Source organism: Ptychodera flava, chromosome 16, assembly GCF_041260155.1.
Source record: "Ptychodera flava strain L36383 chromosome 16, AS_Pfla_20210202, whole genome shotgun sequence".
Lineage (NCBI taxonomy): Eukaryota > Metazoa > Hemichordata > Enteropneusta > Ptychoderidae > Ptychodera > Ptychodera flava.
The window spans coordinates 4,087,529-4,115,471 of record NC_091943.1 but is presented as its reverse complement, the minus strand read 5'-3'; the positions used below and the strand labels follow the sequence as shown (position 1 = coordinate 4,115,471).

Genomic DNA, 27,943 nt, shown 5'->3' with positions numbered 1-27,943 from the left:
TTATAATGTATGAACCATTGAGACATCGATGTCTCCGACTCCTAGTGTGCATACGAGCCTCCAGTAAAACCGCATATGCAAAGCTTTAATATTGGTGTTTCTACCGATGAAATTTGTATTCATGGGTGCGCGTAAAACTACACTACATCCTCTGCTCTTCACAGGCCCTACAGCTGCTGTCTCCTCTCTGCGCCGATATACGGCAGCTGTGCGCATTTAATAGTGTTTACAGTCCCTTTTAAACTTGCCGGCAGGTGGGAGGGGTCATAAACAACATGCTGCATTCTGATTGGTCAATATTGACTTTCATTAAACACGTGTAGCTGACCGCCCTCGGTGTCAGTCCAACAGCAGTTTTGCTCCTATCCGTTCTCTGACACAATTTTCACAAAATTTCACTTTTTTCGTTCATCGTCGAGGCCGTGTCACTACTCTCTGACGTGCAGCGGATGTCGGGCTTCAAACTCGGGATAGTTCGGCTTGGTCGAGCCGCTGGAAAGGTAAAATATAGTGATTTTCTAGTGTCGTTCTCTTTATCTTGCTGCTTGTTTCAACACAACAGCGAACAATAGCGAGTGCGAGCTCTTGACATCCGTTTTCCTTCCCGTACCATGGCCGTAAATTCGGAGAAATTCTGGTTTATGTGGAGCGGAATAATGTGCGTGTGTAGACGCGACGAAAAATCTCCACTGCCAATATTACACTGCGAAATTGGATTTGCTGAAGTCGTTTTCCAGTGTTGTGTCTGAAAATGGAGCGTGTCCACTTTAATAAAGGCACAGGCCGATACGTACACAGATCACCAATCAAGGCCACTCGCCGCGTTTGATCGCCTTGACAAACGGCTGCTTGCAAAACATGTCCAAATGTGTTTACGAAACTTACTGTTCCATTTTTGTGATCCTTAAAAGGTTTCGGTACCACAGTGTTAAACTCCGTTTGCGATATGTGTTGTCATGAAATTATTCATAATTGTTACAACACAAAAACCAGACGCACGACCGGGAATTGTATGGCCTCTCCCGTTTTTTGACGCCGCTATGCCGCGCGTCGTTGGATCTTTGGTAGGCCTTTCAATCTACAGTGTCAACAACAACATTCTTGCTGTGTTTGTGCAGTCTTTGGCTCATTTTGTCACCACCGACTGGTACGCCGGCTTTTCTGACTCTATTGAATTCTTCGCAAAATCCACACATTCATGTAGATATTTTCGTAGAATAATGATGTGAAAAAACGAGACAGGCTTGGCCATACGTAACGATGCTCTATCTGTGGGTAATACCACAGTCGGTACCGGGCAGGGCGGAATTTCTCCCACTCAGAGTCGGAGTGGATTTTATTTGTCTGTAAGTCTGACCGAGATCGTATGTTTGTGACACGTCGACATCCCAAGAAGTCACATTTTGTTGGCATTGCAGATTGTGTATTAACGCGACCTCTTGAAAATAAACACCGAGTGAATTACTCAGTAACAGGGAAATTCTTAGCGAGTCGGAAGTCCCAATAGATGAAGCATTAGTAACCGAGGTAGCCGCAGTACAACTGACTGAAGACAACCTGTCCAGTATTTTTACTCAGATTTTCGAACATACAAAATATATGCATTGTGATCCCAGGGGTCAGTGGTTTCGAAGTCTTCAGAACGAAGTAATTGATTATCAGAACGCAGGCATTTAATTGTATGTGATTCAAGATGAGGTAACTAACACCAATAAACAAAATTGTTTTCATTTGTTCATTCATTCATTTAATTCATGCATGCAGTGTCATTTAATAAACCATGAAAAGAAGAAGCTTCTGTGTTCTCGCAGAGATATTTCCTGTGAATAGCGTCATATGTACGTATATTCTGTGAATTTTACATAACAGTGTCTGTGTGTAGGTGTTTATTTCAGCTGTAGCCTGCCTTGCTTAGCTCCCATACCATTGGTTATGTCATATTTGATACACTTGAAGAAAGGGCAAACTGATATGATTCATGTATTTGAATGATCGTCATTGAATTTTGGATTGACACAGATATTCATTTTTTGAAAAAAATTGCGTAGACATAAATAAGTTAAGGTGATTTACACATATATGGTCAGACACTCTGTTTTGCACAATGTTTGGATGCTCTGTTACGATTGCCCAAAAAATCTTGTTTCATTGATAAGTAAACATTAGGCAATTATTGCTGTTATTGCTTAAAAAGACATCTTCCAAGGCTAAGCCAAAGATACCTGGTTGGTGTTATTTTTGTGTGTTTGCATTTTGTCAAGGTTTCTTGTTAATTTTCAGAATGATTTGAACCTTCGGTAGTTACTTACACTTGATTTCATTTTCATGAAAATGAAAGAATTTTAATTTACCAGGATTAAATTCTTGTAATTTCAATAGTTCATGTCTGAATTGGAATAATGACTCACACAACGTCTGTGAATTCACTGTGACATGTAAGCTCAATACGATTTTTCTACCACTGTGTATCGTATTCGTCACAGTGCAGCTTTTGTTCTCAGTGTTTGTGATTTTCAATCAATGTGCTCTGGGCACTCAATTCTGTCTGTGTCAGTTTTGCAACAGCGGTAAAAGCCAATATTTTTGTAAATTTTCTTGAGGAATTTAGGCATATATAGTTTTACATTGATTGCAAGTGAATTTCAAAAATACCATTTTACAGAGAACGTCATCATCAACAGCTGATAATACTAAACAGTGTCAAGGGTCAAAGGTTATAAACATGACTCATTATCTAGTGAATGACTACTCTGTTCACTCAGGTCGCATATGTTGTACATTTCAATTTGTTTACATTTTTAACATTCATCTTTTGTTTCCTTGAATTAAATTTAAAAGTTAATTTTTGGAACATACCAAATTAATCGTCTAATATCTAATAGTTTCAGTGGCAATAATGTTGGCCGTCTTCTGTTTTCAAATGATCAGGGACATCACTATATTACAATGATAAAAACATTCCTGTCCAAGGTTATACCATAGGCCTTGGTTTCTGAATACAGTACTCAGAATGTTACTCAGGGTCAGCCAAAATGTTTCAAGTGACTGTTAACATTCTGATTTCTTCAGATATGTTTCTCCTATTGCTGTTCTCACAGGCTAATTTTAGACAAGTATATGTTTGCATACATCAAACTGAAAAACAAGTGATATCACACTTACAGAACTCTGTGCCACATCATCTTCATGATAAGAAACTACTATATTTAGAGTGCCTCTAAGGTGAACACAAACAAAGATCCCTTGTAGGGGCCGTCGATCATAAAAGCTGACGCACTAGAAAGGTAATTCCTTAGTTTAGAGCCCAAGAGGGTAAGACCCTAATTTGGTTTGTGTGTGTCAAAATCCCAATAAGGGTTCTATTGTAACAAAAAATAATACAAAATAAATTCAGAATTTGAAATCATATATAAAATACAATATTTTAAGTGCAACATATGAAAGCAGAATGGAAGAGAAATGCGACAGATGAGAAAGAATGACGTACAACACAGACACAGGACATCTATTCTTGTACAGTTTTAAACGTATGTACTCAACTGTGCAGTCCTATCTTCACATTCATCTAGGAAAAATGGGATGCAAATTACGACAACCAGAAAAACACAATAACATAATTTGAATGCTGGTAGAAGAATATAGACTACTCGGAACATTGAAAAACTGTAAACGTAAATTTTGTTTAGGTATATTCATGTGAAGAGCTTGTACATACATAGTAAACAAGACAGTTTTCCTGAAGCCCATTTCACATTAAGGAGTTTCGTTTTGAGGGGAAGGGAGTAGATGCCAAAATTAGGGTATTATGTTTCAGATGCATCAGCTGTTATGATCGACAGGCAGTAGCTTTATGTACGGTATAACTTGACATACGCCAAATATTCTTCAGTCATGCCAAAATCATCTGCGTAAATTTTTTGAATAGGTGTACATAAAATGCAGTAAAATATGTCTAAAAATGTATTTTCTCAACCTAGGTTGAGCTAAATATATATGTTACACAGTATTACATAAATTTAGTTTTTCACTAACAGACTGGAATGCAATACAAAGATACAATAATTGTTCCAATCAAGTTGAAATTTTGTTACTTTTACTACACATAGTACATTTTATTCAAAATAATATTAGAAACTTTATACCACTTGGTTTTTAATGGATCATTGTAATGTAATTTGTCATCAAGAGATACTTTTAGATACATTGTTTCCATTTATAAATCCTTTCTAGATACATTGTTTCCAATTTTATTAAAGTTTTTAGATACATTGTTTCCAATTAACATTTCCTTGTTGCATATTGTAGCAAGGCCTACTGTGCAAAAGTTACAGGAATTAGTTTTGTGTCCTTGTGGGAATGGGAACATATAGGATGTATATTCTCAAAACCAGCTATAACCTCTAATTATTTCAATATCCAATGTGGTATGTAAAATAGACCCTTGCTGTGCTGTATGCAGGGTTTTACAGTTTGGTATAATGTTCTATTAGTATACAATGCTCATTAACATACGATATGATAGATACCAGAAGTTAGGTATGTGTCATCACTTTCTTGTTGATTCTGTTTGTAGCCTGGACTGAAGGCATGTGTTGTCAACTGCTCATTCAGTGGCATGGTTCCAAGATGCTAATCTGTAAAACACACATTGAAAATGATACAAGAATGACTTATACCAAAAGATCAGTGGCAGTTTGGTCCTTTTCGTAAAATGATATTTATAAGAATTGAGACATTAATTGGGATGGTGGAATGTGATGTTTGCTAATATCTCATCAAATTGATACACTTATTTAAGATCAGACATATATCTGTTTTCTTGCAGACAAAATATTCATTGCTTGATGAACGAGATATATCACTTGTAGAACGCTATGCATTTGAGGTAAGTTTTTGTAAAGACTTTAGGGACTGGTCAGTTTTTTTCAACCTGGGGGGGCCGGTGGATTCATGGGGGGGGGGGGTCACCCTGTTTTTGACTTTGGTGATGGGGGGGGGGGTCACCATGTTTTTGAAATGCCCAATAGGGGGGTCAGTGTGTTTTTGAATTTTGACACAGGCTCATCATTGCCTAAAATGCTAATTTCATCATTCAGTTGTATTTTTCGGTGCGCGCCCTTCGGGCGCGTAACTTTAATAATCAGTCATATTTTTCAGCACGCCCAACTTTAACATATCAAGCATACATACATCAGAGATATCTGTATGTTCAATATTTTTCAGCGTGCTCTTCAAGCTCATTACTTTAATATATCAGACATTTTTCAGCATGCCCTTCAGGTGCATGACTTTAATATACAAGACATATATTAGAGATATCAGGATGTTTCATATTTTTTGGCGCGCCCTTCGGGCGCCATACTTGAATAAATCAGATTGTTTGCTAAGTGAAAGTGTACCATTATGAAATTTGCATTTCATATGAAAAGTATGACAAATTCCGCATACTTTTCTGTTCTCTTTATGAGAATTCAGTATGAGAAAGCAACATGCACAAATATTTCACAATATATTTTGATACAGTGACTTATGTTAGAGATAGAAAAATGACAAGATATCTTTCCTTCTCATTGATGCAATTATTTTCCTTTGTGTCACAGGTTTTCTGTAGAAAGATGCTTTTTTTATGAACAAAATAACATTTAAAAAGGCAGTTTTTGTCATTATTAGCTGTGCTTTTATGGTTTCAATGTCACAAGAAAAGGTCCTCTCAGACACTGTACACATCAGATTTGGCTAAAAAAGCTCTCTATGGCTCCTCAGGAGATTTAATTGGATGATTGGCAAGTCTTAACACCCATCAAAGTTTTTGATTCACTGCTTTTCCCTCTTTGATATTGATGAGTGACATCCATTTCTGTACAACTGTTCAGGACATCTGGTTAAGCATAGAAAGTGTGAAATACATTCACAGCTCATTCAAATACAGCTCATTCAAAATGTACTGTATTCAAACTTTAAGATTGACACTTTGAAATTCCTATCTTACAACTGACATGTCAACAATTTCATTAAAACATAGAATGACTATTTAAAATATAAATATATGTAAAATGTAAAATATAATATATATATAATATATATATATATATATATATATATATATATATATATATATATATATATATATATAATTTATGTCCACCTTTTGTTTTACCTATGTCGTGCCGGGGGGGGGGGGGGGGGGGGGGGGGGGGGGGGGGGGGGGGGGGGGGGGGGGGGGGGGGGGGGGTTTCACCCTGTTTTCGAAATTTGGAATAAGGGGGGTCAGCCACTTTTTGACGTCAGCAAAAAATAATCCACCCCCCCCGGCCGAAGAAACGACCAGTCCCTTAAGTTCAATTATAGAGGACAGTTTATCATTGGCAACGGATAGCCATGAAACATGGTGGTTGCAAATGAAAGTAATAAGCAAATGCTTTCTTAGTCTAGTATCTGTGTAATTTATTGGATTTCCAAAACTTTAGTATACTGGGATATTCATGGCTCCAAATAAACTGCACAGATTAGTACTAGACTGCATCTCTCAAGACGTGATGACCTGAATCTTTGTTTGGAACTTGGCAGAAATTCAATATACAAAATAGAATGTTTTTCCAGACCATTCTATTTTGCTGAGGATATGAATTTAATCATTATATCCCAGTATGCTGTCATTATCCATTGCCAGTAGAGTAACTTTGTTAGTAAAAGGGATGGACCATTTGAATTTGGGATGGGAAGGTCAAAAAATGGAAAAAAAAATATTTGTGAAATGAAAATGTCATGAAAAGAATTTTGATCCATGTCTATTTTTAAAAAATACTCAAGTGAAAGTCATCAGATAAACAATTGTTTGTTTAGAAGAAAATAGTACGCATTTTGCACAAATCCAGAAAAGAATAACTTGTGAAATTTTACAATGTGAAAAAATTTTTTGTCAGCATGCTGATCACCCCTCCCTCCTGAAGTTAATGATACATCCCTAAGACTCTATAGAATTCCAGTGTCAAAAATAATCAAGTTGATACAATTTTTTTTGACAGATTTCGAGTTTCCAACATTCTTCATCTTCAAGTATACTTTTCCTAAAATGTTGATGTTCATAAAAATTCAGTCAGTTCACATATGATAACCATTTCTGACATTAACAGGCTTTTAAGTATTTTGATAAAAGTCAGATGTATATCACTCTTACAGAGATGATCCAAACCTTTATAGTTCATTGACTGAATAAACTTCACAGCTGTGAAGTTCATTGACCTCAACAAAAGGTTATTGACACCTAACCTCCAATGACCTTTCAAGAAAAGATCCATGAAGTTTAAATGACTTTCAGCTGTCATGAGATGCAATTCTATTTGTTCTTTCAGTTCAAGTACAGGTAACGTAAATCAGAATGGATAAACTACGTGAATTGAAATAATCAACAACAATATATTGTTATGAAAGTCAAAACAGATCAAGACCTGAACGCATTATTTTTACTCTAATGATCAACATTATTTTGCGATCTGTCTGCATGTCAAGTATACATTGTAATGCAGTGTATCACTTTGTAAACCAGCTGATTAGAGAATTTGTACCAGCAGACCAATATTTGATCCTTCTTCTCCCAAGGAGTATAGTTTGCAATGGTCATTTTTGAGTTAATTTGAAAGAGTGCTTGATAAACTTGCACATCAAAGTATCTGATTGTTGAAATGTTTGGCACACTGACAAAACTTTCCACAACCTTCAACTTGACAGGAAAAGGATTAAATCAAGGTGATTTTGTTCTGTCGTATGTTATGGTGCTGTACATCAATACGGAAAGTGTATCAATGTACTGAAAGTGACAGTGTCCCCTGATTATAAGGGACTTGTACAACACAGAAAATGTATGGATAATATGGGTCCTGTGGATTAAAAATCATAGAAATGCCAAATGGAATGACCACAGCCATTATTGTGTACTTGGAATATGTTAATTATGTTGCTTGATTTCACACTTCTGAACTTTAATTAAAGAGAGAAGGTTTTAGGTTATAAACAGTGAGTTTTATATCTCATGCATTCTTTAATTGTCCATGGTACTTAGAATAATTCACGATGATCGAACAACTCCATGAAGCCATATAAAAGACAAATCCCATGTGTTTATTTTTAGCAATAACTGCTCCATGACATTTGGTACAGCACATTTATATGTTCAATGTGAACTTTGATAAGAAGTGTTTTCAGCCTTCTTATTACCATATCAAGGCGCTTCTATGGTTTAAAGCATCTATGCTAAAAACTTAGACTCCATGATTTCAAGATTTGCGATCATAAAATACAGCATGACCAATTATTTTAAAATTATGACAAATAGAAAAAGACGAATACAAGTACTGTACAAATCCTATGGAGGATGTAAGGTGATACTGTGTATTAATTAACCCTTTGAGCGCCAAAGTCAATTTTTGTTGCCTTTATAAAATATACCCCTGTCAATTTCTTTCAGATTTTTGCCAAAATTTTGATAAAAAACTGTAGCCTATGAAATGCAATGTCCATTTGGTCCAAAATGATCAAAGAAATTACAGAAAAATTCAAAAACATTTGTAAAATGTTGCACTAAAATTTTTTTGGGGGAAAATTACAGCACTCAAATGGTTCAATGAGATATACTAACTTATGGATTTGTATTTAATATAGTATATACCTGGTTACCCCGTTTTAAATGGAGTGTGCAAATTCATTTTTGTTGACAGGCCAGGGTAGAGATAGACAAAGATGGCAACGGTGCCAGAGTCTATGCCTGGGCTTATGACATCCACAAGGGAAGAAGTTCAGGACGATACGTACATGAACTGCTGTGGGAGATGCACTGCGGAGGAATTGCTCCAGGTTTTAGAGTTGTACACAAAAATTGTGTAACTGTCGGTGAGTAACAAGTCTTCTAAGGATGAACAATTAATTATAATTGTAAAATATGTCTGTTTTACTCAGGGGATCAGAAAGAGTGTCCAAAATATGAAGGCATCTCTGACGACAGGTTGTACTCCAAGTTATATCAGGAATGAATAAGTCTAGTTGCAATATGGTTATCCTTTCACAAGCATCAAATTAAAATTGTTTTCCTAAATGAGTAGTGGCTGCATTCACTGTGCAATTTGGCCCCAAGATTAGTAGAATGACAATAATGCTTTGGTCAGAGTGGTAAAGAAATGAGTGGTTCCTCATGCAGAAATACACCATGAATGTATCTTAATTTGATGCGATCTTGCGACCTATCAATTTTTGTGAAAAGATTTATAAACCACATTTGACATCTTTGATACCATACAACAACATAATGAACTTAGTCAATGCTCATTTTTGCAAGCCTATCATGTGTTTCTCAAAAGGAATGTCAATTTTTGTCAGTGTTCTCCCTATGGATTAAACTGTTACAAAGATGTACACCATCGGTTGATGGTGGTAGCATTTTATTTTTTTACTTATTCCCTTTTAACTCAAATATTTCAAAACAAATTCTTAAACTATGTAAAAAATACTTGAAATGTAATGCAGAAGGGGGCAAAGATGAGAAAGAATCAATCAATAAGGCCAAATTTTTCACAAACTTTTTTCTTTGTTTCATCAACAAGTGAATTTCTATCTATGCTGGCCTTGATTGTTACAACATAACAATCTTGAAACGATTGATAATCAATTACTCATTCATAGACCTTGGTGCATCCATGTTATAGCCTTGGCTGCAGTTAATGACTTTGTCTTTTTTCTATTCCCAGACAACAGAATGGAAAACTTGACCTTAATTCCTGTTGAAGGTCATCCTCAGTGCGAAGAATCTTTAAAAAATGCCAACAGAGAACATAGTCTATATTGGGTTGCAATACAACAATTACCAGCAGACCCTATAGATGAGGTAAGAAACAACAAACAGTCGATTGCATAAAATTGAGACAACAAGCTTGAGATGATGAGATCATCCCTCACTCTTAAAGGTATACAGTCACCTGTAATCTAAATATGCCCATATATGGTCAAAGGGGCGTTCCTTGGTATTAAAAATGCCCATGTGAGGGCGCTGTTTTTAAAAAGGGGCCATCCGCTTAAAATCTGTGATTGGTTTGATTTCCTCTTCCCATGGTAACTGTGGCAAAATTGGAACAAGTGACAGTATACCTTTTAAATCTGATATCAAATACCGCCCTTCAGAATCAATGATTCATAACATTGTTGTTTTATCACTCTGAATGTCAGAAAAATAATTGCTTGATGGCATTGATAGCTATATCAACATCTTCAAAAATTTCATTACTATCAAAATAAAAATCACATCAATTAAGTTTTACAAAAAAATAATACCATTTACTCTGCAGCATTGGATTTACTCTTAAGAAATTCTGGCAATGTCAAATTTTAAGCCAGAATGTCACATTAAAAATAGATTCTATTTTTGGCTTTATTTGGCCAGGTTCAATGCATATAGCTTTGTTTACAATACATGTTACTCTTGGCACTAGTTTATGCTCTTTTATGTATGATTCAACATCATCCTAGGGATACATGAAAGGCCCTTTAACAAAACAGTACTTATCACAGGAGATGTCGTCTGTGCTGTTCAGATATTCCTAAAATGTAAAATGATTTTTCTTATGATGTTTTTCTGGGGGGAAGATTAAATTTAATGCTAGTGGCTAGTATACACACATGCATATTTATAGACATTATCGTTATTAATTGCCGTATAATGTTATATTGACAGCAATTTCCAGAAATGGTTCAAAGCAAATTTTACAATGCAAATGGTGAAATAGTTGAAGGTGAAGATGATAATGTATCGTACTATGAATGCCATTACCCACCATGTACACAAATGGAATCAGAGGTAAGAGTAATAATTGAAATAGCAACTATGTTGAATAAATTTGAAGTAAATTTGAAGTAATTAAATTCTCTAATCCAAAAATGTGCATACTCATCTGATTTTTATATTTGATTACAAAAGAAAATGATTTAAATTTTCTTTGAGAAAAGTTTGAACCTAAGTTGAAAAAACTATTCTGGGGCACATGTTAACTATTATCCATAGGCGATATTGTTATGCTAAACCAGAGATGCTGTAGCTGTCACTGTATAGTTCAAATTGTCTGCAAGACAAAATTACAAAACAAATGTACATTCATAACCTGAGTAATGCTATCTTTTCTCTATTCATCAGTTGCGTGAATTTAGTATCTGTGGCCGATGTCAAGAAGTTCGGTATTGTGGAACACACTGTCAGCAAAGAGACTGGCCGGTTCACAAGAAACACTGTAGAGAGAGGAAAAAGACAAGAATTTATGAAAGACCTCCGGACAGATAACTGTCATTGTTTTACATATTTTTTTCATATTCTGTAATAACAACTTTGGTCAATTTTCCACCTTTTTAGATCGAAATGTTATTTTCAGTTTGTTTTATGTTGATATACCTCAGCGCTGGTTTTTTGACATCTTAATCGCATTATTGATGCCCATGGATTGACATTTTTTTAGTGAAATGAATTCCTATAATTGTCATTATTTCTTCACATATTACAATTGTGCCAGATAAATTTTGACATTTTTTGGTCAAAATGATCAATCAGATATTTACATGGCATCATTGTATGTTTTCAGAAGGTTGATTTGGAAGTAATTTGCAATATTCAACTGTCCAAATAAATTTTTTAAATGGAAAAGGGGACACAGAATAAAAGAAACAGATGGCATTGAGTAGTTACTTTCACAAATTTGAATTTTTAGACTGATTTAAAAAATTGCAAATTGATTATACTAACAATATGATGGTGAATTCTGTTTTATCACCTGAACGCGTGCTAGACTTACTGTAATTTTGGGAAACAATTGGGTCCACTGTTGTACAGTTACTGCTGATGTGTTAATGATCTTTCATCCGTGATTAGAACAAATCTGGTCTGAAAGTGGTAAATTTAAAATGAAAATTCACTTAGCACAATAGAAGTGAATGTGTGTTTTTTAATTGTTTAATCAAGGCAAACTTGAAGGTGTTCATATACACGGCAGACCATTGTCGACAGAGTCAGTTTTTCGTAAGACTCATGTCAACAGTCTATTCTTTGTGGCGCGACAGAAGTGTGGTTTACATACAGACATGAAAATTCTTCATGTCATGGCAAGGCACTCATTTTGTAAACAAACAATATCAACAAAATCTTCAAAATGCTAGGATAATGAGCAAGTGCCTAAACATGTTGCTCTGCATTCTGCTGCTCTGCAACTCAGCTGTAAGACATGTAATTTGCATATCAGAATTTGATACACTGTGACATTGCAATATTCTGATTTACAGCCTTTAGATGATCTTTAGCTGAGAGAAAGCCAATGGACTGGACTAGAAAACCTTTGCAAAGTTGAACAAAAGGAAAAGATCTGGTGAGGTACCTTTTTGACAAACTCAGACACACAAATGAATCACCTGTAGTGCTAACTGTTCTATTTATGGAAATTAAAACTTCTACCTTTCGTGTTATAATAAAATAATTTTCAAATTTGGCAATGGAAGCTTTGCACAGCACTTAAATTTTATTCAACTTTTGTTCATTAGCATGGTGCAATGAAATCCTTATTGCGAAGTCTACTCCTTCTTGTCATGCGACCTTGATGTGGTGACCAATCAGAAAACACCTTTCATTTTGATCATTCAAGTGGAAGCACCAATTAGCCAATCAGATAACACCTTTCATGTTGATCATTCAAGTGGAAGCACCAATTGACCAATCAGATAACCCCTTTCATTTTTGATCATTTGAGTAGAAGCACCAATTGACCAATTCAGTAATTGCTTCTTTTATTCTCAAGGCAGAACAGTTAGTGGTATGGTATGTGTATAATGACAATGTTTTTCAATAATTCACGCCATCGCATTTAAATATGCAATCTTACACATCCAGTTTCCCTTCATTTATTGTGCTTAAAATAGCTTAATGACAAAGTTTTTTAAATCACTGAAGTAATATGCTGCCATGCAAATATGACAATTTTAATTGTTACAAACTATCACTACTATTTGTATTCTTTACCATGTAAAATGACCTCCATTTCAATGTTATGTTTCTTATAATTTTAAATGGACTTGTGTTCATATGCTGACTATTACCAAGCCGATTCTAGTCGCTGACTGTCGTTGGTTAGAGCTCTATTATCTATCTGGCAGGAAAAATTTAAAATCATGGATTGTGCAAAGTTTTCACTGTACAATCAATTCAACTGACATTAATGCTTTTTATGAGAGTTCAGGAACATTCTCCATTTTGTGAAATTGCATGAATAATTTGAGTGCTGTGAGTACCATCAAAGATTAACACAATTTAGATTGTTGAAAAATTGTTTAATCACCGGACAATGGTCACCACGCTCAGGAAAATGTAGTAAATGGCAAAAAGATGTGATGCACATTGTCAGAACTATGATGATAAGTACTGCTTTGGTTATCCTTGTTTGTGATTAACATTGACAATCACTTGTTACCATGGTGATCGCCACTACTGTGATAATCCATGGTGACTGTCATCAACGTCATCTATGTTGATTGTCATTTCTGTAACCACAGTGATTGCCACCAATGTGGTGCCAATTGCTATATTACCATGGTAATTGTTGCTATGGTAATCACTACCTGAATCACCATGGTGACCAGTATCATTGTCATCCACAGTGGTTTCAATAGGAACATCTACCAATCTCAGAGATGAGACCAATAATGATACAATGTCATGTTATTTGTAGCAATCTACAAAACTTTCTTTGTGACACCTGACCTCTCTTAGTTTTACTTGTCTGATTGGTGCAATGCAGAATAATATATTTGTGTCGATCTTGATATCATTACATCAGAAATATTTTGGCAAATGCTAGATCTGTGTTTGGGTTTTACACATCTTAGTAAAATTACAAAGATATGGAAGAGTTCATGTTACCATCTGTGTTTTCAGGACACATATTGTATAATATATTGTTACAATCTTTGTTAATGTTGGTAATAATGTGTCAACTTCCATTATTGAAGTTGGCCATACCAGTTAAGTTGATGACATAAAGCTGGCAGAGCATTGAACTTGAATGAAATCTTCATTGAGCGCTTGAATTTAGCTATACTCTTTTTCAAAATGTAACAAATCCAGATTAGAATGCAAGTTCAGTATAGAGAAACATTAAGTATATGATATCTTTATCAAGAATCCGCTTAAAGAGATGTAATTTATCCAAGATGGTTAACCATCCAAGATGGCTGCATGACCGCAGTGGCTGCTTATGTACATGTTCCCTACGATCAAACTGAAAATTTACTTCTCTGTTCAGTTGCATCATCGGAAATAGTTGAGATTGTTTTGTTACATTTTCTATCACAGATTACCAAGTTCCAAATTTATTGTGAATATCATTTCATGTCATGTGTGTGCTTATTTGTAACTTCTGGGTATTGTGGTGGTGGCTGTGTAAACGACAAATGTTTATTCATGGGTATTGTAGAAACAAACTAAGATGCAAATACAGGAAGCTGCAGAGCAGGGGGGTTTAAGGGAAAATGATTATCACAAACCAAGAGTTTTTTTTGGTTTTTTCAAGGAATAGAGAGGAGAGGTCCAAATGTATTCTTCCATAGTCACAGACAAAAATATAGTAAAACCATTTTTAGTCAAGATTTTTCCATGTTTTGTATGAGGAAAAAACTTAGACGGCCAGTTTAGAGATAATATTTCAATATAATTGACAAAACTATGCAGCTCAATGGGAGAAGTTGCACACCAAAGCAATAGCTAGACTGTAAGTTATTTAAACATTGAAGCAAAAAAGGCATTTGTAGTATTTATTGTAGGAAGTCTTCTAAACTGCCAACTTGTCCGTCTTAGATTTTGTCATGTCTACAAGATTCCCCATATTCTCCTATGATACAGAATTTGCTATTACCAAGTGGCGTAACTTTTACAAATGAAAAAATCCACCTGCTGTAGCAATTGAATAACAGTTTCTCAATTTACAGGAGTGCGTTGTCAACTTGTCATAAATTTTCAGAGCATAAATCCCTCCATATTTTCCATATCTGTTTATCTTCATAGATTTTTTTTTAAATTTAAAAAGGAATCAAACAATCAGATGACCTGTGATGTAGAGATTTGTGGTCAATTTCAATTAAGGTAGTATGTGCCTCAAAAGTGAAAGACTTAAAACTTTTACTCAAACTTTCCTAAAGGAATCTTTCAACCATACTCTTTCAAAATCAAGAAAAAAATTGGGGGTCAATACCCCATCACCCAATATTTATGGATATTTGAAATTCAAAATGGCCGCCATCCCTGTGTAAACTCTATGGAGAAAAATAAAAATTTCAATTCTCAAAAAACTAAGACAATGAAAAGTTTTCTTTCAGTTAGAGCTTTAAAATGAGTGTCCATAGTGGTAGGGCAGAAAAGAATTGTAAAAATTTGAGAGTCCGAATATCTGTCCCGAGGCATATTCTACCTTAAAACTACAGTCACTGTAACTTTTCAGAAGTTTTTTCAGTAATTTGTTTCAATCAACTATGGCTTCTGGCCTACTTGGTACAGCACTTTGAAATACCCAGTATCTGGTTTGTCAATGCTATATGTCAATATGTGATGCGCGTTGTTATTGTTTATACATGAATTTAAGCAGAGTACAGTCTAGAGCTGAATTTTATCATCAACACTTCCCAGAATACAGATGCACTTAAAGTTGACAAGCCAATTCTTTGGTATTTCAACACATGGGAATTATACCTAGAAACTGCAGCTACATGTAGCTGACACATACAAAAAACCCTGAAAAATGTCTAAAATAAGTAGCAGTTTCTTAGCCTTGAAAATGTTGATATTCTTCAAAGATTTTTGTACTGTAAATTCCAAAATTTAAACTTCTGAATTTATTTTGAGGTAAACTGTAGCTTGACTTTCTTTGAGCAGGGCATTAGAACAAGAACAAGAGCTTAGCAGTTTCAGCTCAGTGTGCACACAAAGTTTTCCATGGTTTTTGCAATGCAATGTGAAATCGGCCAATTATTGTCTTTTATAAAATGGGACTTGGAGCTATATAAGTATACTCTGAGGAATTTCTACAAACATGGTAAAATGCAAGCGATGTAATTTATGCAAATAGTTATACATGTAATGTAGTTGCTTAGGAATGAATGCACTTGAGTATATGGACTACAGTACTATACTCTTGAGTGTGGAAGTAGAAATATGAGTTTTTAACAACTGAAATAAAATGTATGTACTGTGACTCACAAATGGCGTATTTTTTACTCAGTGAAGTTCACTTCCATTTTAAAGCCCAAGTAATGCTAACTTTCGATGATTTTTTCATTATTTTTATTTTATATATCAATAGCAACTTCTTATTCTATTCCCCAAAGAATGTTGCAACACCCACTATTTAGCTTGTCAACTTATCGTCCAAATGTGTAAAATGCATTTTGATTGTTTACATTTGAATTCTAATCCGGACCAGAAGCCACTTTTCAACAATAACAACGTAGTTTACAACCATAGGGGCTGAGTTGACAAGCTGGATACTGTGTATATCAACATTCTTTGGGGAGAAGAACAAGGAATTATGGTTAACATTCAATATAAAAATGGTGAAATTATCATCAAAAGTTAGCATTACTGGGGCTTTAATGTTGTTGACACAGACACTGGATGCATGCACTTCAAAAATGAAATTCATCTCGACATCGATGTATATGCAAGTCAGACACAAATCTTGAAACACTAATGTGAATAACTTCTAAACAGAACGTTTGCTTTTCTTTATATGCAACGCATTCAAAGAGATGGCAATTAACTCCTTTAGATCTGTGTTCCAAAATTAAAATCTTTTGTTGCGAAATCACACCAGCGTCCAGTACTTTGCCATACACAACATGCTGATGTTGCAGTAGAAGTCACAATGGACCTTTTTTGTGGAATATTTTCCAGCATGAGCGAGGAACTCTCTAAATGAAAAGACCTCGACATGTTTTGAGGGCTAAGGTAAACCAGGACAAACGTGCTGCATTGACTGGTTGTATCAAACAGTATTCTAAAACTGTACAAGATGTTGTTGAAAACAAAATTGTCCTTGTTACTAATGGAGTTCATTACATTTCTGTGATTTGTAAAGGTGTTTTTTTCAATTGGATGACTGAATGAAAGAATTAGCACTGTTTGGTTTCCTGAAGTGTGACGCGTACATTATTGTTCTCAAGTATTCCACTTTGTCTTGGCCGTGCTAGTGCTGATGAAATAGAACATTGGAACAATTATAAGTTGCACAGACAATCATACTTTAATGAAATTGTTGCAAAATTTGAGAATCATTTACGAAGTTAAATTAAATGAGTCAACTAATCAGACTAATTTCATAATTGTACATAAAAGGTAAGTCAACAAAATCTCTCCTACAGTATACGTTGAAGGAAACAATTATTATTATTGTTATGATTATTTATTGGTTGCCTGTACAAAAGCGCTACATTCAATCTTGTAGCAATAAAAGTTTTAAATTGTAAAAAGTGAATTTTTAATGTAGCAAGACAAAGTTAGGAATAATTAATATAACTCTGTAGCATGCAGGTACACTGACTATACATCAAACAGTCACTGGAGTTTAAGAACTGACGACAGTTTCTGTGCCTTTAGAAACATTCTATTAGGGCATACATATCATGTCGAAACTCTCTTGTGATACGTCAATCCATAGTCACATGATGTTCACGATCATTTTGATGTTGATACATGCTAAGAGCTAGTTACTGCTTATCAGTTTCCAAAACTCTGAACCAGTTCACACTACATGTGCACATTCTAGAACGAATAAAAAAGATGGCGTTGTCTGCAACAGAGATGTTGGCTGAGGAACTTGTCGATTTTTAGCGAGAAAATTAGATAGGTGTGTTACAAAACACATATTGACTGGCCATATTCTGGTACTGAACAGCATACGTTTGTTTCCCCTTGGGAGGTCCTAAGCAGTATGTTTCCTCGGCCTACTGCCATGTGGAACACACTTGATCGGGGGGGGACTCTAAGTCCCTCGGGCAACAAATGTATGCTCCTGTAGTTATCCACATGACCATAATGTTATATCATTTCACTGTATTTTCAGGTTTGAATAAATATTAAAGACACAAAACTTATTGAACTAGTGGAGCATATCAAATTAAAAGTACATGAAAGTTCAGTGACATCTGTACAGTACCCCTTAACTGTTTGAGTGCTGTAATTTTTCCCACCAAAATTTTAGTGCAACATTTGATTGATTTCTATGAATTTTTCTGTAATTTTTTGGATAATTTTAGACCTAATGGACATCATATTTCATTGGCTACAGTTTTTTATCAAAATTTTGGCAAAACTCTGAAAAAAATTAAAGTGTATTTCATACAGGCAACTTGAATTGACTTTGGTGCTCAAAGCGTTAATTTGTGCTGCCAGGGGAGTAAACCAAAATGTTGAAATCCTCACAATTAAAAATCACTCTTTATTATTGAAATACTCAGGGTTGATTTAGTCAGAACTTAATGCTGTTTTACTTGAAAACATCTGTTGCAAAGTATCCTAAAACTGACTTTTTTGTGAAAGTTTTCTATGATAATAAACTATCGCCAATTCAGAAAGATTGACAGACAGATGACCAACTTGATTACATGTGAGACTTGTTCAAGCTTGGTATAAAGATCTGAGTATTACTGACTGATTTGTGTAGTATTCTGTCATACACAGTAGTTCTGATCTTTGTGAAAAACAATTTTAATATACAAAACTTTGAAAACTACGATTGGTAAACATTCAATGGCTGTACCAGTATAAATTGCATTGAATTTGTTTATCTCCATTATTTCTTTGTTCAGTGTACTACAATAAATGAAAAATACTTGAGTTCAGTGGTTCTAACAGCCCATCAAATGCATATTCCTCACAATGATATATCAGTTGAAACAATGAAACTCAAGATTTCCAATGCTTTAACCCTTTGAGTGCTGTAATTTTTTTCACCAAAATTTCAGTGTAACATTTTACACGTTTTATAAATTTTTTGGCAATTTTTTTATAGTTTTAGATCAAATGGACATGACTTTCATTGGCTGTAGTTTTTGACCAAAATTTTGGGAAAATCTTTCAAAAAATTGTTTTCTAGATGTGAAGAAAATTTTGGCGTTATGTTACTAAAGACAACAGAATTGACTGTTGCACTCCAAGGGTTAAAGATGGAACACAAATAAACAATGTACAACACTAGAAGATCCTTCTCCCTTGGTTAGAGAAATCATCATAACATGTGATGGTACCGGAATTCTTTTATTCATGACTGTAAAGGAAAACGCAATTTAAGACAAATGATAGAATTTATCAATGCATTTTATTTCAAATATTTCTAGGTACTCTACATCATGGAAGCAACAGGTAGTTTTTTTACGACCAAGAACGTAATGGTGTGTACTCTTTCCATTGGCAGTAGTTAAAATGGAAAGCTATATGAGGTTCCTCCTTGAAAGCATAATGCTTGTACTTATGACAACACTGCATTGGCAAGTCTAGAATTACTCCACTGCCACTGTATGTGACAAGATTGATACTTTACTGGACAAATCAAATTCCATTTTCATCAATTATTTTTGATAACAGCCAAAAAGAAGAATGAGCAAGAACAATACAGTCACTGCTGCAATCTCTTTTCCACAAAATATCAGGTTTTTTATCGCAATTTGTGTAAACAATTTGGTGTGACACTTTGTGATATAATTGGAAATCAATAACACATCCATAGTACATGTATTAAGTAACGTAGCTTTTCACAGAGTCACAGTGTCTCGATCATTCCTTCAAATCCCACATTTCTTCATTTCACAGCGTGGTCTCATGACAGGACTGGTGGAGTTCCAATTCCAATTTCTTGTCGGAATTCATCCAATGGCTGCTCAAAGTGTTTTTCAAAGTAAATATTCATGTAAAACTTGGCTGTGAGGGCAGTCTTCACGGCCCACACAATGTAATCTCTGGTGAGGTCAATTCTTTCACTGAAGGCAAAAACAAATAGATATCAGCAATAAATTAGATAATCATAAAATTATGCAAGAAAGGATAGAAGGTGTGTTATTTGCAAAAACGTTTTAACATTTATGATTGTTGCATTTGATAAGCTCCTTTTAAATTAGCAATTCTTCAATTTTCAGTAAACTTACATTGAGAACTTTGTATTACATGTCACCGTACTTTTGATGATATGAACACAGGATAAACATGGATAAGTTTAATCTTGAACTGATTTAAATTGAATCATGTTTAAACAGTGTCCTAGGAGATATGTTTTCATTTATTTATTAAAAAAGACTCCCTAGACAAGCAGATAATAACATGTACCTTGAAAACAATCATAATACCCCTACAAGGTGCTTTAATTTTTAAAGATATTTAATAAAACAAGAATTGACTTACATAAAATTATACAAAAATGTCCTGGGGAGTTATTTCTATTTATTTAATCACAACACTAAAGCTGAGCCCCTCAACTTGCACAGATTGGAAACTTTGATTCAAAGCCCTAGTTCACTTTACATGGTCAATCACAGTATATTTTTTGATAATTTTCAAAATACTCTGGTTTAATAACTTTGTCACAAGCATATCATGTACCTGTGTGAATTGTGCATTATTATATCGACAGTACCACATACAACTGTACATTGGCAAGTCTTAAACTTCACTGCTTGATACACTGTGCAAATATGGACACCCTTGAATACAAGTCGCGACGGCTGCTACAAGTGATATTGTATTTTGCATTTTAATTCAAATATAGATGCTGTTTGATTTATTTTTGTATGTTTATGTTATTGTACCAATATTATCACTATCAAATATAGATTAAAGAAATGAATTAATGAAGCAAGGTCCATGTTGGACAGGAAGCATAATTGGGATATGATGACGGCAACTTATAGTGTCATGGAAAAATACTCTTATTGACACAATTACGTATCATATATGAGAATGCATGCAGCTGCCTTCAGAGACCATTGCACCAGCTGTTAAGAATGATTAAACTTCCCTTGTAGATGAGCAGATGAAAAAATGAGGAAGATGAGACACACTGGTTTCCAAGTTCACTGTGCCAGTGTGAAGTTCAATCTGGAGTGTCAGCTACCCTTCTGGAAAGCCAAAGTCCACAGTAGACGAGAGTAGATCTTTGGAAGATCTGCAGTAGACTTTATGTAGATCTACATCAGGGTTTTGTAGGTGAAGACCCAAAGCAGTTTGTCTACATGAAGCTTTGTCTACAAGATATCGTCCACACCAGACATGACTATGTCTACAATTTGCACTAACTTCATCTACACTTGATCTACACTTGATCTACCATCTAGCCTGAGGGATCGAGTTTCATCTACAAAGTTCACTTAGGCAAACAAAGACTCATCTACTTCTACTTCAAAAGCACAATCTTCTCTACATTTTAACTAAATCTTATATTATCTACAGCATTGTTGCTTGCTGTATGTACTATGTCAAACAATCCAATCCCTTCAAATTCTATGATTGGCAAACTGCAGGATCCATGCGAGAAGGCAACAGTAAAAGACAAGACGTTTTACCTTACATTTGAATATGTACAACAACAGAGAGAAGAAATCAGTGAATTATTTTTTTTCACCAAAGTTAAGTCACTCCTGTTTAACTCCAGGAACACACATGCAAAATATCACAGGGATCAAACTAGTTTTGTGGTAAAGTTGAAAATATGAATATTCATCAGTAATTAATCTTTGAAAAAGTGAATCACAAATTTAAAAAGAATAAAAATCAAGGTTTTCATCGATACTTTCTTCAGATGGGTCAATACAGTTGCATCTTATTTGTAAGTTTAACCAATGGTGTTCAGCGACACTGAGGGTTTAACTGTCTAAAAACTGTCTCTCTTGAAATTGGACAAGTTACTACCAGTATCTATCATGGCTAAGATTAAAGGCAGGTACTCTGACAGCTTCAGAAATGAACTTACTTCATGGGCAGTTTAATTGGTGCTAATGTTGCAGCGAATCCACACATCGGCAATCCTGTCTGAACCCATTCAAACCACTTCACGACCACCTCTCCTTTGAAGTTGGTAGGCATGCCAAGCAGTGAATGGCAAAAATCATGAACTTCACGGTATCTCTGGATGACATAGGCATCGTCGATGTTGTCGATAAACTTCACAGGCATTCTGGTGTCTGGACTGATTTTCTACAGAACGGAAAGATGTCAAGATTCCATCAGAAGAGTGAGCAACAATAAGTGTTACCATCGCTCATCATTATCTCTCTCCCTATTATGTAAGAATTAATTTTACCACCCCATGGTAAATTTAATAATTAAGGCCTAATATGGCCTTTTCTGTGTGTGTGCCACCTTTTGTGGAACTTGTTGCCATCAGAGATCTGTCTTGCAAGAAATGCTGAATCTTTTAAGCGTGGTTAGAAACCCTATCTTTTTAACCATTACTACCGGTACTTCTGACTTTTTACATTGTTGAGATTGATTGTGCTTATTTTCTCAAACTGATGTTGTTCTTTTATTGTTTTTTTCTTGTCATTGTCATGTACAGTTCACTGTATGATGTATGTATAGTTGTTTCCATCAGAAGAATTAAATAATGATAATAATAATTTTCAGCAATAACTGTGAACTCAAGATGCTGATATTATACACATGGCTGTTCTGTCAACGACATCTTTCTGTGCCAACAAGTTTGACACATTGAAAGGTGTAAAGAACAATTAGAGAAATATCAAATTCTTGCTGTTTTAAATTATAAAGAAGTGATGTTCTGAGTGGAGTCAGTCCAACAGCAGCTGTTTAAGTCACAGAGGAAATACAGGAACACATCAGAGCCATGTTCAAAATAGTTCATTCAGTTTAGATTTCAAGAGATCTTAACTACAAGCTGTCCAACTCAGGTTAGAAAAGTAAAAGTTAATTAGATGAGCCATTTCTATCCCTTTCAAGAGTGTCCAACATGAGAGCAAGTTGAAAACATATTGGTTTGTAATGAACATCATTTGAAGATGAGCGACGGGTTGATACATGCAAGTTTTATATCAATTTTTTCGAATAAAATGAGTCAATTGAATTCCTACTGGTCTATTCTCATCTGTAGAATTGTGATTATTTCTGATCAAAAAGTGAAATTGTTTACAGAAAATTATAAGATGTGGATTATGTTAAACATTTTAATTTACAGGAAAATAATCAAAGCATCATGATAACAACAGTGAGATACTGTACTGTCAATGATATCACAAGAAATGGATGAGGCGCTGTACTGTGACATCATGTGGAAATGATGGTGATGTACCATCAAAATTGGGATAATAAAGATTTATTGATTAACTGATTGTATTTTACTGTCAATGATGTTCAACTGAAATTGATATAGTGACATATTTGTACTGTCAATGACATCAAGTGAAAATAATGATTCTTACACATTTGTCCATGAAATCAATGTAGTCTTTTCCAAAAGTACCCAATGGAAGTGATCGAAGATAATCCAAATCCATGGTTCTAGAATTAATTCTTGGTCTCTCTCTAGTGAACAAAGGAAAAAGAAAGAAGCCCTTGTAAGAGTTCTGGTACACACTTATTACTCACTTAAAGAATGATTTTATGATTTCAGTATTTTACGGTAGTTTCTGATGCAAATCATCATTAAGATACATACAATTTAAATTACAATTTTTTTTAAGCATTGCTTTAATTGTTCCATATCTTGTCTTAAAATTCATATTTACTTACCTTTATTATTGCTCCACATTTCCTTACTCATTAATTTTGTTCTATCAATGATATAACATTTACCACTGCTTATAAATGATGTAAAGTTAAAATGTTTGTATAAGTTGACATATGGGAGTATATCTCATCACTTCAATGCTTTCTACATAGAAATAGAGCTTTTGCCACCAACTACTTAATAATATATGTTAATAAATTTTGTCAGAGTTTGAGTGATTGTAGCTCAACTCACGTAAGAATTTGTCTGCCAACTGGATCAGCCATCATTCTCTGTTTAATCCGTGGGATTGTGAAGTAACCAGTCGTTTCACCGGACACTGCCACCATGTCTTGAAAAAAAGAAATTATTTGATGTATTAAAGTCACAGTAGATCTCAGAAATGGATAATATGCTATATCATTGTCAAAATGTTCCAAAGTTTGGCGATAAGAAAGATTGATTATGTAACCAGCTTATAGAGAGATTAAAGCAAGAAATCTTAAAAATATTTTATCTTATCAGTTATCCATACAAACATAGGGTGAAATATTGTTAACACTTAGAGTGCCATATTTTTTCCCTCCAAAATTTTAGTGCAACATTTTGAAAATTTTCGCAGGTCTTTCTGTAATTTTTGTAATAGATTTGGACTGAATTGACATGATATCACATTGGCTTCAGTGTTTCATCATAATCTCTGAGAAAATGTGAAAGCAATTGTTTGAGTTTCATTTTACAAAGGTGACAAAAATTGATGTTGGTGCTCAAAGGGTTACACACTGTGTGGCCTTCAAATGGAAACTACAACTACTGCTAAAGCTGTTATCTTGCTCATAGTAATTGCTCAAACCAGGAATCAAAATGGACAACTGCACAAACAAAACCACATGGACAAATGCACATAGAAGTAGTGTATTTCTGTACATGTGGGTTTGTTTGTACCGCCCTCAGGTGATCTCAAGGATGTACTAGGTCTCCGGAACAAAGTGTGTCCTTTTTATTCCGGAGTAGAAGCATTGATATAAATCTTCAAAACAACTTGAAGAAAAAGTGAATACAAGTTTCAGTGTATAATTGTCATCATCATCTTGCGGTAGCAAAGCCAAGTGCAGAATCAAGCTTTACAATAACTTGTATTGTTACTGGAGGTGACGAGCAACGGCAAAATTTGCATGAATAGTTTTAAAGTGAATATTTTAGTTTGCATAATATCTAAATTCTGCTTTAATTATCACATTCTTTCTACGATACTGAGTCATACAGAATCACTGAAAATGATCTTGATTCAAATAAGTATTTTACACAATATTTAACATGCACCAATGTTTCAACAAATGATTTTCTTATAATTTTAGACATTGACAATTGACCCCCCAAAATTATCCAAAACCGATTAGTCTTGAGGCCAACACAAGACTAATGTCTTCACACTTTTTCAAGTTTCAAGACAAAATGTTCTAAGAGTTTTTCACTTCAGCAGAAACACTGAAGTACAGATTATCATCAACATGTTCCAAAGTTGCTGTGTACTACAAAAAGTTTCAGCTTTTAAATCATAGAACCGAGGAAGTGATTTGAACAAAGAAAGCAGGATAATCCTGTACTCAGAATTCATGATCATAATTTCTCACATTCCTGGCTACTGGGAGTGCGGGATCGAGAGTGTGGAAAAAATCAATCCCACACTCTCAGAAACCGTCCCACACTCTGCAGTAAATATTACACGACCTCTGATTGGATGACAAGTAGTCTGTTTTGTTCCACGCGCAAAATGTTATCCAATGGCACGACGAGTAACACACGGACTAGAACTACAAAGTAAGCAGGTCAAAGTACAGTGGCCAGACGACAGAGTTGTCACAATTTTTGATAATATTGTACCTGTCCAATATGAATTTAGCGCATTTTGTGGTCATGTGAGAAAAAGAATCTCACACACCAAGGACCTGGGATCAGATTTCTCACACTCGTTGGGGATATTTTGTCTCACACTCGCCTGCGGCTCGTGTGAGACAAAATATCCCCAACTCGTGTGAGAAATCTGATCCCAGGTCCTTGGGGGTGTGAGATTCTATTAATCCATACATTTTGATTATCTCAATGCCTACTGACTGGCTCCTCTTACCTAACCCTTTCACCCCAGTTCCCTTTGTAGAGGTCCAGCTTTCCCGAAGAATACCATGGGATTGGGTGAAACCATGGTGGTGAAAAGGTTAATGGAAGCTTCGAAGGCTGACTGTGTCTGTACACTGTCTTTGCAAATATATTTGCAATCATCTGAATGAATAAGAAGTAGATTTTGTCTATAACAATGGATTTACCATGTCTATACTGATTGTAGAAGGCCATTGCTGTAGATCCAATTCCTAGCACTGCTTTCTGTAGGAGAGATGTTGGGATGTGATATTTGTGATATTCATTGACAAACTGTTCTGCTGGAGAGTCATCCTCAATTTCTACTTCTGAAAAATCAGAAAAAAGCTGAGTGGGTGAGTACAAGTAAATGCCATCTAAAGAACATTATGACCATAATATCAGAAACATGTTGGAATATTCTATCTAATGTGAGAAATTAACGATCTGAATGAATAAGAAGATAAATTTTACTGACAAAATAAATCTGGCTAATTTATCAAATACAAAAACCACATTGACATCCATATAATCCATTATTATGAACTCATATAGTGCTGGTCATATATCTGGTGCTGCAACAGTCACTGTGAAATCATACATAAATATTAAACACCACGGTCCCTCTATCAGAGGGGCCGTGATAAAAGACATCTTATTCGGTTCTTAAGGTTGATAAATTTCATTAGACTAAGCTTTAAAAGGTGAATTCTGGCGCATATCGAGGTTATAATCGTCAAAACCTTGAGGGCGCTGTAAAATTTGATTGTAACTTAGCTGATACAAGGTGGAATAATCACACAACGCCCGGAAGAGTCGACTCTCACGTGCTGCTAAATACATCGACAAACATTTGGATCTGAGAAATCGCAGTGTCTTTCTTGCTGCCTGCCACATGTCACACCAGTACAAACTCCACGAATGACTTTCAATTGTAAATTTAACTCAGGACTAAGACTAAGAATAACAATGAGTATGCTTAAATGATTGAAAAACAACAACTTGATATGGTATTCACTACTAGGATCTTGTTTCAATCAAACCATGATCAAATCAATGAAATTGGACCATTACGTAAGAAAGCATAATTAAAACAGAGGCTGAGGGAACCTGTGTGACGAGAGGTAAGCAGAAGAAACATTTTTTTCTCTTTTGCAGAAAGTGAATGGAAAATATGTTACCTGCATTTGCTTCGGTGGTCAGCCTTCGAATCGGGCTATGGCTAGAAGCTGACAGATTTCTGCAATGTAGGAAATTTCGGGATGTAACTTGTGCATTTCGGAGGAGAAGTATTCCGCGACAGACTATCTCGGAAGCCATTCTGAAGTGTTCTGCTATATAACCTTTGACCTTGATCACATGACAACGTCACATGACAGTTATGTATATTCCTCCACACGCTACGCTGTACAACATTTGCGGCCCGGAGCAAAATCTATATACTGTTTTCACCACTTGATTCTTCAATGATGGCCTCTAAACGCATTTTTCGACTGCTCAGATCAAGTATTGGAACTATTCAACGTCAAAATACCATCCAAAATACAGTACCAAGCTCACGAAAATGGCTGAAAGAAGTCAAATCGAGGATATGCAATGTGTCGTCATTTATGGAGACCTCGATAGGCAATCAGCAGACGACAAGCTGCCAATTCCGACATGCTCAGTGTGGTCCAGGGCAAAGTATTAGAACATTTTGTAGCGAAACAAGTAGGGACAGCATTGAACAAAATGAAAACGATGTCAAGAAAACAGAACTAGGTAAAATAGAAACCAAACAATTACAACTAATATTCACATGCAAAGTTTGCAATGTGAGAGCAGCAAAACTGATTTCGAAATTGGCGTATGAAAAGGGCGTTGTCATAGTAACGTGTCCAGGATGCGGGAACAACCATTTAATTGCTGACAACTTGGACTGGTTCAGTGACTTAGATGGTAAAAGGTAAGATTCTGAAGGTACAGTTTTATGCGCATTTAGACTGAGAAATGTTTTGTTTATAAATTTGAAGAGAGATCAACTTTGCAAATTTGGAGAC

General features: G+C 35.0%; 2 protein-coding genes across 3 annotated transcripts; one reads left to right on the top strand and one right to left on the bottom strand.

Annotated features, from left to right (window-relative positions):
• The first annotated feature begins 318 nt into the window (after window positions 1-318).
• Window positions 319-16,264, top strand: LOC139152557 (zinc finger MYND domain-containing protein 19-like). The gene is made up of 6 exons (XM_070725769.1): window positions 319-500; window positions 4,826-4,885; window positions 8,715-8,886; window positions 9,738-9,874; window positions 10,718-10,840; window positions 11,174-16,264. Exons 1-6 carry the CDS (start codon window positions 450-452, stop codon window positions 11,315-11,317), a joined length of 687 nt encoding a protein of 228 aa, XP_070581870.1. The 5' UTR covers window positions 319-449; the 3' UTR covers window positions 11,318-16,264.
• Window positions 16,265-19,357: 3,093 nt separating this feature from the next.
• LOC139152556 (ubiquinone biosynthesis protein COQ4 homolog, mitochondrial-like) lies at window positions 19,358-27,255 on the bottom strand. Of its 2 annotated transcripts, none has more exons than XM_070725767.1 (6): window positions 27,086-27,255; window positions 26,093-26,233; window positions 24,024-24,120; window positions 23,482-23,584; window positions 22,017-22,240; window positions 19,358-20,034 (listed from the first exon to the last, which is right to left on the bottom strand). In XM_070725767.1, the coding sequence occupies exons 1-6, from the start codon at window positions 27,222-27,224 to the stop codon at window positions 19,875-19,877; spliced, it is 864 nt and encodes a 287-aa protein (XP_070581868.1). In that variant the 5' UTR covers window positions 27,225-27,255; the 3' UTR covers window positions 19,358-19,874. The 2 variants fall into 2 exon arrangements, with proteins under 2 accessions (XP_070581868.1, XP_070581869.1); XM_070725768.1 differs by having other exon boundaries at window positions 19,713-20,034; window positions 26,093-26,150; window positions 27,086-27,226.
• Window positions 27,256-27,943: the final 688 nt, after the last annotated feature.